Source organism: Ptychodera flava, chromosome 20 (genome assembly GCF_041260155.1).
Source record: "Ptychodera flava strain L36383 chromosome 20, AS_Pfla_20210202, whole genome shotgun sequence".
NCBI classification, from domain to species: domain Eukaryota; kingdom Metazoa; phylum Hemichordata; class Enteropneusta; family Ptychoderidae; genus Ptychodera; species Ptychodera flava.
Genome location: NC_091947.1, coordinates 18,120,419 through 18,133,187, shown reverse-complemented (window position 1 = coordinate 18,133,187; position 12,769 = coordinate 18,120,419). Strand labels below are relative to the sequence as shown.

Here is a 12,769-nt window from a genome sequence, read left to right as displayed (position 1 = left end):
TCGCTTTAGTGGTCTGTCATCAACTCTCAGCATGTGAGCCGCACAAAAATTGTATGTCCCTATGGGGTGTGCTTCTAAAATTTTCCATGTAAATCAACACTTTATGAACAAGCTGAAATTGTGTGTGGCTGTTCAGTGTTGCATGGAAGAATGCAATGCGATAGTGTAGATATTGTATATGATGATAAAACGATCTTAAGATTTGATGTGATCACCTGAAGACATGAAAATTGAACCGTCATTTCATCTGAGATGTGTTTATTTCAAAACTTGCCTCTATCATCAGCACTCACACAAATGCCATCCGGGTGGTCCGTGGCATATTAAAAATTTCAACGCATGGTTGAACAGTATTTTAAACTGTAATTCGGTTATCTCATGCAATGTTACTACCGAAGTAAGGCGATACGAACAATTTCACTTTGAAAACCAGGTAACATTCTGCTGTTCTGTCAAAAGACAAAATTCTGTAACTAAACTGGTTCCTAGGAAAAAGAGTGCTCCAAAACTATTAAAATTCAGGTTTATAAGAATTTGAAATCATTGACATCTAGAAGCATCTGATAGTTGCAGTGGAGACAGCATGTGGATGAGTGTAACATTGTAATTTGTAGGTATACTCTGTATCTGCTGTATCTATGTAAGAAATAATTCATTGAGTTTACAGGAGCCTCACTTCCAACTTGAAGTCCATCTTTAAGGTGAGCTGCAACCCCTTGGGAGAAAGAAGACTGAACTTTGCCTGGTTCCTTGTAATCTACTGATCTTGCTAATTACATTAATGGTAAAATCCTCATTCACAATCAAACGTCCCAGATACTTAAACCACCAGTTACTGTCACACAAATACTTGATCTGTGGAGGTTGGTGTGGTAACACATACCAAGGCAGACATGACGTGTGTTCAGCTATCAGTGCTAGTATCGTGTCACTGCTGAATCAGCGTACTCTGATGGAATTTTTCGTCTCTTTGGTTCCTTTTCTGTGTGATGCTTTCAGTCACGCGTGTGTTGAGTGATGTATTTACAAGGGTTCCTTATCTGGACCATTTCAAGGTACGCAGATCACCCACACATATGAGAAACACCTGTTGAACGCAATTCTGATGAATAGAGATTGATTTCAAAGTAAATGTGACACTTGTAATACTATTTATGTTATTACGTTTGCGACCATTCTACATCCGTATCTAGTGAAAGATGAATTGTAACTCGCCGGAACAAAACGTTTATTTCAATCACATTCAATTGCTCCCATATGTTGAATTGGGCATACTGTACAGGATGACTCTGAATATGAAAAATTCCAAGTTAGTATTGTATATTGACACAATCTGTTGATGTTGAATGTAAATTGAAGTTAGTTTAGCACATTCTTCAATTTGAAAATACTGTATTGTGAAAACCAGAAAAAAAGGGTTGTGATGTCATACCTGGTGAAATTATATCTCTCTGAATAGCACTTAAAACAATCTATCTCAGAGAATGGGCATTATTGCAGAAGAATTTGCAAATAGTGCTTCCCAGAATTTGGGTTCAACTTCTGTGGACCAAGAGGTATGCAGGCTTCACAAAATTTGACAAACTCACACTCAGAGCCAGACACTGTAGCCATGACTAAAACAGCTCATGAATATCAGTAAAACTATTTTGGTAGTGTTAGTCCAGCTAACATTACATTCCTCAGTCGTTGAAACCCTTAGTTACTCCGACTTGCAGCCGATATTTAAAGAAGCTCTCTTGAGTTTGGACATGGGATCTAGTCTGCAGTGTTGTCTGCAAAGTTGCATTTAGTCAAGTGCCATTAAAGTGTAATGCATTTTTTCTGTGTGCAACTTCAACATAAAAATAATGGGCAAGTCGTAGGTTTTACCATGGACCCTAGACCTTTTTTTCTAGGGTCTGTGGTTTTACATTTCTTCAAAGTGTTCTCAAGCAGATTATGCATGCTGTTTTGGATAAAAGAATTAGGCTTTCTATCCACTAAGTGTTCCAAGGGATTTCCTGCCTTCTTGAAGTACTTTACAGATTAGTGGCCTAAAAGAATTTCCCAGGGTAAAATTTCATTGCCTTTATGTCTTCCATCGAGACACAGCCATGAAGAACATTGGAATTGTTAAATTTACTTTAATTTCACAATTAGAGGGACTGAGACCATTAATTAAAGACCAAACATGAAAAAACTTAACCACTTGTAACTGTTTAAGATGCCATAATTTTAACCCTATCACGACCATGGTTTGGTCCAAACTAATTGTTAACAATGGTGAGTGTGCACCTGTTCACAGGGAATAGGGGTGAGCAGGATAAACTTCAAGAGGATTCAACTGGGCCGCCAGGTGTTTGGGTGAATATTAAGTATTTTGATGCATAAGCATACAAGCCATGTACTTACAGTAACCTTCCACTGCCTACCAATTGTAGCATTAAGACAGTCCCAGTCATTCAGTTTGTATGGTCGAATAATTCTGAAATTTGATGGAATGCTCTGATGTTGGAACAGATTATCATGTAAAGTTTGGAATTTGGTGAATAGTCTGACAACAGAAAAGCCAATTTGAAGAAAGGCAACAACACACCATGTGTATAATGTTTTCTACATCTAGTTTAAACATACATAATAAGTTTAATCAATGTTGTACATGTAACTCATTTCCTGTCCAGAGATTTCTTTTCAGAAAATTCCCATTGTGAAATAGATTTCATCATTATTGATACAAATGTGACAAAACATTTGGCTGCCTCATACCCAGAAAAATGAAAACATTTTTCAACTTTTAATTCTGCTATTGTATATATGGTTGTTTATTAAAAGATTCAAAGATTACCTGTCAAGTATGCAACACACTTCTCAAAGAAGGGGCATATCGTCATATGTGAGTCATAACAAATATCAAGATTGGGTGTGTTTATCTGTCTTATGTTTAGACTTTGATTGTTCCTCCTTAGATACTTGGAATTGACAAATTTTTTCGTAGGTTTGAAGTGCAGTTCAAGGTACAGTGAGCAGATGGCACAAAATAAAAATGATTTTTACATCAACAGTATCTCAGGGCATTTTCGGTGTCAAGTAGCTTAGAGAGTTCCATCGTCAGGGTTTGGTAGTCAGGCCATCATATGTACAGTATACCTGAGTTCAACCCGACGTTATCTGTTATCGGCATCAATATGGGTTTTAACTGGAGCAATATTAACGAAACCAATCACATATAAGCACAAAGTGGAAACCAAAAGTAATTCATAGCGTTATCCAAACATCCTGTACACAGTTAAGTGATGCTATATTCTATATGAAATCACTCATGCAAATTCATGTGCTCACCACATGTACATGTATGGGTTAGACAAAAATCATGTTCCACTGTGATGTGTAGTTATGACTTTAGCCTGTTTTAGATCTGATCCTAAAACTATTTTGATAGCTGATTGATCTAATTCGGTTAGGTACGAATTCAAACATTGTATGTATCTTGACATGTGCCCCCTGTAACACTTCTGGTCTATTCTTGTACAAAGTCAACCAGTGTCATTTGATGCAGTGATAGAAATATAGATTAAAGCATGGAGGTAGGAAGAGACCTCCATGATTAAAGTAAGTCATATACAATACACACACAATAGATTTTGAGACGTGTATAGAATGCACCGTTGGGACAGATATTCAAACTCTCAAGCTGTTTTGATATTGTCCTGGTCAACTGCTCGTAGGGACTCATTTTAAAGCTGTAGTTGTAAAAAAAATTTTCACTATCTTAGTTCTTTGAAAATCGAAAATTTGATGTCTTGCTCTTATGTTTTTGTAAGTGACGGGAAAGATATATCGTGTCATTGATAGGATTTGTTAAAACTACTCCGTCGAGAAGATCAATATCTTTTTTGAGTGTACTTGAACTTTTATCTCATCACTCCAGTGCTGACACTATCACTGTGTTTGGTATTAACTGCAATTTATTGAGGGAGGTCATATACTTGCCCTTACTCCATGTTTGATGTTTTAAATGTCAAAAGACATCAGTTGTTGTTCAAGTCTGACGTGTGACACATACATTGCAATCCACTGTTGAAGAACATTTTGTAACAAAAACCCCCTCCCCCATCAAATTATAGTGTGTTCCCTTTCACAGATAATAATTCCCTCCCCATTGTTTTCCCCAAAATTAACACAAAATGACTTGGTCAAATCTGCATCCCATAAATTGAAATGATATGTCAGTGTATCACCATCTTGTCATACAATGTACAGTAATCTGTCACCATATTACACTGGCTGAAGGTGTCTGTGAAATTTTATGATTGTCTCTAGTAGGAGCTTTATTGCATCTTTGAAACAGTTGTCATTGTGTGACCGGTGCCTTACCAGCTGAAAAGTACATGTAATACAGCGGCACAGGTTAATACCGATAGATAAAACCAAGCAATATTTGTGTCACAGCTTGCAGTCTGTTTTGTGGTTACTCTGCATATAAACATCATGACAAATTCAGAACTTTATTAATTGTGTGATTTAGTGCAACAGACAAACTCAGAAACAAGGCAGTTTACTAAGAGTATAACAAGTCTTATTCATCTAAAAATAAGACTTTGTGGTTTCAGAATGGGACTACTTTACATGACAGTTGTTACCCATACACCGCATGTGGTGACAGTGTTTATAAGTTTAGAAAGAAAACATCTGTTCCTTGTCACTGATCACTCACAGATCAATCCAACCACTTGAACCCATCCGACATTACCATCACCCATGTTTGTGAAGTAGGTCAAACCAGGACTTGAACACACTTCCAGGCTTCTGGCAAGGGTTGTACAGGGTTGTACATATTAGCTGGCAGTATCATCGCTGTTAGAAGTTACAGTGTTGACACATCCTTTGAGCACGGCTGATTGCCATGTTTGTTTTTCTATTGGTGATTATTTTACTAGCTTTTCTTAGCTATTGTGCACGTCTTAGCATAGCTGTTAGAGTTTCCTAGCAACGTCTGTAGGCTATGTAAACTTACTAGCTGCAGCTAAGACCAAGAGGTCTCCCACAAAGTGGTGTTCTGTCATCGAAGTGTGTGCGATTTTTTTTCCACCTGTGACACATATATGACACTGAAGGTGTAGAAATTGCAGTAAAGAAAAAATCTCTGTCAACCCAATATCTAGGATAGGATAGATTTCTGACCACAAAGAATTCCGATAAGTTGTCCTTAGTTCCTGATTCCCATGCACAAAGTACAAAATCTTCTCAACCCTCTGAAGATAGTTTGATACAAGTAAAAAGTGTTACGCATGTAGTAATATACTTCTGGATTGCAGGGTACAACAAGGTGGTAGATGAAACATTACACAGTGATGAAACTGTTTTGAGATGATTGAGAAGTCTACCTGTTCTGTTCATGTAAAGCACCTTTAATGGAGCAAAAAAGTGCAATATTTGTTCAATATTTATTGCCAAGTAATGTACACAAAAAATACAAAAGTTGTTCCACCTTTCGAGAAGCCACACAGTCAAATGAAATATCGGTGGCACCGTTTGGAGTGTGTTCATTGTACTTTTAATGGGATATGGTCAATAAATCTTCTGGAAGGATTCACACACTTTATTCATGCTAATGATACGTCTTTTACCAAGATTTACGGATACTCTTTGACTATTAGTGCAAGATGCGAGGTATAATGATTTTCAAATATGCAGATTACATTGATGAGCATTGTTTCAGTATTAAAATTCTATGCTAATGACTCTTAATCAATGTGGAATATTCATGTACCTCAGCTCTTGCATTGTATACTCTTTGATGTCACAAGAAAAAGATGTTTCTCTGCAGCCATGTAGAAGAATTGAAATTCTGAAAAATACCAGAATGTCAAACACAATTTGCAAATGAAAACGTAAATAATTATCGAAAGTTAGCCAATCATCGATAAAAGTTGTATTATGAAACTTTTCTTGATTTTCCACAGGGGCTATGCGACAAGCCACATATTTGAAGGATTAGAACAGAGAACAGAATACAAGTACAGGCTACGAGCTGCCAACAACTATGGTCCCGGAGAGTGGAGCCGTGTAGTGACAGTGTCGACAACACGTGAGTATTCTCAGCAGAAATCTGAGGAGTTGGTTCCACCATGGCTCCTGCTATAGTTTTGGTATTTCCCAAGGCTTTCATCAAGGATATCGGGTCGTACAGGGAAAAAAGAAGACACGGATAAGTTGACTGCACCCTTGGATTCGTCTGTGATTTGGAAAATTGCAACTTGAAAACTGAAGATGTCAATTTTTTACATCCCATTTGTATCAAAAGTCAGCCCATAACTTTTAAGAGTAAAAACTTTTACTTTTGAAGTACATGCAAGTTAAGTGGAAATAGCATTCAAACTTGTTCTGGCAGGTTGTGAACATTTATATCTGAGAGCCAGCCCATTTTTCAATTTCAAAATGATGAAATACCCACGATCATCAAATTACATGTGGTTTTAGGACCAATGTGTACATAGGGTCTTGAAAAACTCCATTAGCAGAGTGCAGAGAGGCAGAGGTGAGATCCATCTTCAGAGGCTGTCAAATGTTGTTGTTCTTCACGTGGGTGACAAGCTAACAAGCTTGAAGAAGAATAATTGGTCTGCCCCAAGGCCCTTACACATACAGACCCTTGTGTGACTGCAAGTGTCTGGCTTCAGCTGGCCAGAACAATAGCCATTACCGTATATTACAATGAATTTAGTAACGCTCAGGGAGGTTATCTCAATGCCTTGTTGTCTTCTAGCTGTGACTATTACCCTTAGGCAGAGATTCCGATGCCTACAGAACCCGGATTTTAAGATCCTTGTTTGATTTTCATGTACTTTAGTTCAAAAATGGATGCAAGAAGATGTACTACATAGCATTGGAATATGGCGAAAGTTAAATTTTGCAAGTTTGATACTGAAATAAGAATTTCTGTACAAATTGGAATGACCACCATCTATCTTGAATAACAACACTTGCCATTTTGGACTTCACACCTCAGAGAGAGTATAATTTTTCAAATTCACTTTCAGACTCACAGTTTGGCAGTTGTTCCCCAAACTTATCACCCATAGCCATTGTGTACTGTCCATCTTGGTATTTGTCAACGTGACTTTATGATACTTCAAACAGTTTTGAAAACATACTCCCAGAGGCCTTCCGTTTTGAACTGCAATCCCATTCTTGGCTCCAACGTGGCAGTTTTGGACTAACTGAAAGCAAATTGACCTATGACCTTTTCAAACATTCATCAAACTATGAAGAAGATACATTGATTCACCTTGATATCTGAATCCTTAGTTTTCACCAGAGATGTTTGTGTTTCAGTAATTTGTTGTCATTGTCATGTGTCATTCTGTGGCAAGTTTGTCATTCGTGTTTCAGTAGGTTTGTATTCACACATGACAAGATAGAGAAATGTCCAAATAAAAAAACAAAAAAGATTGTTTTTCTACCCAAAAAGTGGACTTGAGGAAAAATCGTAACATGTTCTTGTCACTCAAGACAGCACAGCATGAAACATATTATACAGTAGTTATCAAGGTTTCTGAGCTGTTCTGCATCTGATTTGCATAAATTGCTCCATTGTCGATTTCAGAATAGCACAGAGAAAAAAGTTCATGAAATGGGTATCACCCAGCAGAGTAAAGATTTACCATTACACAGGTGCACCAGAATTTTGAAAGGGACTTAGACATCATGGCAAATAATGCTGTTTTCCCTTTATCAAAAATGACACCATAATTATGGACATTTTAGGTACCCTCAAAAAATTGAGTAAATTCTCGACTGGATCTGAACTCACAATGTATAACATCTATTCACATAGCAAAGACATTGCATTCAAAATCCCCACAATTAAAAAGTATCTTCAAGGATACCATTTGAAAATGGTTTGATGGATATAAAAATCATTGTATTATAGAACAGCATACCAGGCAGTCAACATCAAAATGGATGACTGGTAGTTTCGATTATACCCCTACCTCAGTCTCCAATTTTATATTAATGGCTGATTTTTTTCCATTGATTTTTAGGAGAGCCACTGACAGGGGAACAACTTCACAGAGCATTTGCCTATCAAGAAGACACTTACAAAGTACAGCAGATTCTGGAAAGTGGTGAAGTTCCAGTGGATGTCCCGGACAAATATGGACTCAGTCCGCTGATGAGTGCTGCTCAAAAGGGATACATCAAGTATGTCAAACTTCTTATTGCCTTAACCTTTTTCACCACTGTGGTTTGAACCAATTCCATTGTTTTCTATGGTAAAGATGGACCTCTAGAGTGGGAAATTGGGATGAAAGGATTAAAAGCCCAATGACTGATTTGTTACAGTTTTTATAGGAATTTTGTCCTGTGGATTAACTCTTGGTCCTTTTAGCGCCATCATAAAACATATTGAAATAACCCAGTTTTGACCTGACAACACGACCCATAATGCAGCTATGTGAAAGTTACATGCACGGTGTTCGAGACTTTACGAGTGAAAAACTTCCATTAATTTCAGTCTCAACATGGAGTCATTGCAGCATTAGTGTTACATGTATACATCACTCACATTTGCAGATATTGTTGAAAAATTCAACTCTTAGTGTTTCAAAATATCCCGTAGCGTAGGTAATGAAAATGTATTTGATACATCGTACAGAGAAAAAAATCATTTAAAGTCTCCATTAGTCAGGCTATAAGGCTACAGCAAGTTAATGTGCATATAACTTTCTGATGGGGAATGCACTAGGATAAGCTCAAGGACCACAAAGAAATGTATTTTAGAAAAGTGCCTACATCAATTTAAGTATAGATATTGAAACTTGGATCTATTAAGGTGGTTGGAAAGGCTAGAGCGTCAGTTATAAACTTCAATAAAACTATTAAAATATAAAAGTAGTCAACATTCTCTGTGGAATAAAAAAACCCAGACATTTGGCACAAAGGCATTGCAGAGTTATAGCCTGTTGAAACTTCTGAAAAACTGACCAAATAAGAAGAAGTTGGGGAGTCCTTAGTGTATTAACTATGGTAGAGGTCCCCTAGCTTTTAATAAAATGTTTGAAAATTATTTGATGTTTTTCAGGAAAGTTTGACAAGGCGGTGCTGGCATTCAGATTGAGTGACTGCTATTGTAAATGCATTTTTAGATTTTCTGAGTGTCAAAGAGGTGTCAAAAGTGAGATTAACCAAAAAACTCTGCTCTGTGACTTCAAAAGAGGGGTGCAAATATGGCTTGTTTTCAACATTTTTGACAGAATAACAGTTTTCCTACATAATTGTATACCAATTTAATCCAACCTTTGAAATGAGATATGGACATGGAATTTTTACAGCCTATTAACAAGGTTACAGATAAGATTTGTACGGCACAATTTTTGTGTATTTGAAGCACTTTTTGAAAAATCACATTTTGAAATTTGAAAGAATTTTTAATAATTTTTTGATATGTTAACCCATGTAAATCATAAAAACAGATTTTGTTTACAAATCCTGCCGTACAAATCTTACAATAAATGGTGTCAACATATTTATAACTAATTTGGTAATATTAATACTATCCAATTATTATTAAATTCAAATATGTAAAAAAAATATGAAAAATTAAATTTTAATATTTACTGGTGTCATATTTCAAAATCATGGCTGCAAATATACAATTTTCATATTCTTTGGAGAAAGTATTAACTAAGGGAGTTATCCTGAAAATTTGAACTAAATATCTTGATTCTAACACTTGAAACTTGACATTAACTCTGAGAAAAGAATTGGTGCAAAAATAGCCTTTCCAACCACCTTAAGTAAGTTTACGGGCTCAAGTGGCAAAACAGAAAGTCAATATAAAACCTCAAAGGGGATATATAAACTTTGAGGAAATTCTAGAAATTGGACTCACAACATTTCAGTTTCTGTTGTGTAAGTTAATATGGTTTATAAATTCCTATCATATGTGTGTACTTATCTGTTATTTCAATATATCTAACGCATCTAATGGAATACAACGTAGTAATAACTATTAATTTAGTTTGGTATTTCAAAGAAAAATTACGTATGTGTGTAAAGTCTACAAACACATGATATATTGCAATTGGAACAACAAAAAAGTTTTGTGTAAAGGGGATGACAAATGTGTGCATGGACAATTTATCGCAGTGATTTTCAGGCTAAATTAAGTGAAAATTGATGTAATATATTTAGTCATGGTTATTAACCGTTCAAATGAGATTGGAGTCCTGTGAAAAAATCCATTATCCCTGTAGCCATTAAGTAACCCCTACGGGCAACGAAAATAAAATTAACCGTCGCCTATTTTTACATGGTCGCTGTAAATTTGATGAATACCCAACCTAACTAGGTTAGAGGCAAAAGATGGGACATTTATGAATTTGCACATGTTAGAAAATTGTTTTCGCTTGGTGTACCTAAAGATTCGCGCAAGCAAATTACCGTATATTTCATGCATGAATTATAGGTAATTTTCACCATGATTTGAGAGTGCAAAAATAATCCCATTTTTCAAAATTCTGAATTTTTGTCACGCAAGTTGCGTAGTACTACCATGTTCCTGAAATTGTGGACAACCAGGAACAAGAAAACAGTGTCTGTCTTCAATCTGCAGTTTGAGAACAGGGTGAAATAAGAAAGGAGATGAAAATAGTGGCAGTGAAATTCTGTTTTGCAATTTAACAATAACAAGGACTTAAAATACAACATTTGAGTTAAATTTAAACCTAAATAATAGACCGTATTTTCACAGTTTTATGAATTCTAGTGACAGTTTATGCATACTAATGATTAATTTGCATAAAATTGATACATTGGATTTTTGCAATGTCAGCTGCTTGAATGTGTTTTGTGCCATATCTGTGGCCAACTGCTACTTGTTTAAGTTTCCTGATATGCATATAGCCCAGTGCTTCCGAATACTGAACAGTCAGTCTTTGTATTAGATAAGCCACCTTTTGCTGAAGAGCATTCTAAATCTTCTGGTAATCTCCCATCAGTATTGTAGATGTGCTCATTCAGCACAGAGCTGACGTCAACTTCCAGAATGACAGTGGAAAGAATGCCCTGATGCTGGCATGTTTTGCCGGCCAGCTAGAAGTTGTCAAGACTCTCAGAGCAGAAGGGGCCACCTGGGAAGTGTGTGATAAAGGGGGCTCCACTCCTATGCACTGGGCAGTGGACAGCGGTAACACAAGGCTGCTGCGATGGATAATAGAAGACGGCTGTCCTGTAAGAATCACATTGAAATTGAAATTCAGTTTTCTTTTGGGAGTTACTTTTATGATTCTCGCCAACACTAGTCCTTAAATGGCAGATTATTTCAAGTTATTGCAAGATATTAAGACAGAGAAGGTGTACAAAAAACATACAATTTGTACCTAGTTTATCCTGTCATCTGGTTATCTTCCTCCAGTAGTTTTGAGACTTGTTGATTTTTTCATGTGCCTTCTCAGAAAGTTCTAGAATGGCCTCGAAAAGAAAAGTTGTGAGCGTTTTCTCAGATGGACACTTCTTAATCTTACAATCAAGAATAAAATTCCAGTCACAATGGGAGTTTTTAATTTGAGAAACAAGTTACCTAAAAAATTAACTTTTGCAGTCTTTAAAGTTCAAAATGGCCAGTAACATTATGCTTGCTAGATGGGAAAAATTGAAATTTCCTATTTTCACAAAAAAGATGGTGGAAACTTCGAATTGAGTCCTCATGAGAAGTATTGTACAATTTTCAGCATCTGAAAAACTGTTCCAGAGGGGCTTTCTTCATTTGACCAGTAAAATCATGGAAGTCAATTCCTTTGGAAATAATCTTACTCATGTCATAGAGTAGTCAGGTTGTGTCAGTGTAATGGAAGCAATTTCGAAATCACGTTTAAAACAAATTTATAATGTGAAATTGAATTGTTGATTAGATAATTTTTTGCCAACGGTGCATGTGGTTGTGAATTATCAATAGAAATGGCAGCCATAGAAATATAAGAATAATGTACGTGAAAAAATAATAAAACGAAAAGTCTGTAAAAGTTTTTACAGACATGTTCGTAATAAATAGACCAACAGTGACATCTCTTTCATTAATATGTGTGACACCCCCTGACCAAGGGTTTCAAAATAGCCATGACAACTACTGTATAGTACTTTTTAACACCTCAAGTGCACTTACACCTGGATCTCCTTTAATCTGTATTGGGCTGTCTAACTATGTTAAGCCCTTGAAGTAGGAATGTAATGTCAGTTTCAAAACAGAAAAAGTCAAGAGTGTAAACACTTTTAAATGTTTCAACTGAAGTAATGTTGAATCTATCTAATGATTAACAATATCCATACCTTGACACAGTGTTTCATTCATTAAAAATTTAAATACAAAAAGAAACAAATTCGTGGAATATTAACTATGTTTCTGTTATCTGTTCTTTAAATGTAACTTAGGTGGACATCCGGGACAGGAATTCAGGGTGGACCCCGCTGATGAGAGCCTGCACTCTCGGTGGCAATACAGAAGTGGCCAGGGTGCTGATCAGTTCAGGCGCCAATGTCAACACCAAGGACAATGACGGCAAAACACCGCTGATGGTGAGTGGGAATCAGAGATCGCATCTCTAGATTGCTCAAGTGTCTTGTCTTCTGTGCCAAGAATATCAAGTGTATGTAAATCATTTGTATTAGCATGGCACAGAACTGAAGTGTACTCTACAGACAGCTCCATGTTGCCTTTTGTCCCACTCTCCACAATTAAAGGAGTATGCGCATACCTTGAGCATAAATTGGGACTCTCAAATTTTTT

The 12,769-nt window shown here is 36.3% G+C and overlaps 1 protein-coding gene across 1 annotated transcript in view; it reads left to right on the top strand.

Moving 5' to 3' along the window:
- Positions 1–12,769, top strand: part of LOC139120212 (fibronectin type 3 and ankyrin repeat domains protein 1-like) — a 41,582-nt gene that overhangs the window by 24,269 nt on the left and 4,544 nt on the right. Inside the window, exons 3-6 of the mRNA XM_070684410.1 lie at positions 5,946–6,070; positions 8,028–8,187; positions 10,986–11,217; positions 12,415–12,558. Of these exons, the coding sequence (XP_070540511.1) occupies positions 5,946–6,070; positions 8,028–8,187; positions 10,986–11,217; positions 12,415–12,558 (661 nt within the window). The remainder of the gene's footprint in view (positions 1–5,945; positions 6,071–8,027; positions 8,188–10,985; positions 11,218–12,414; positions 12,559–12,769) is intronic.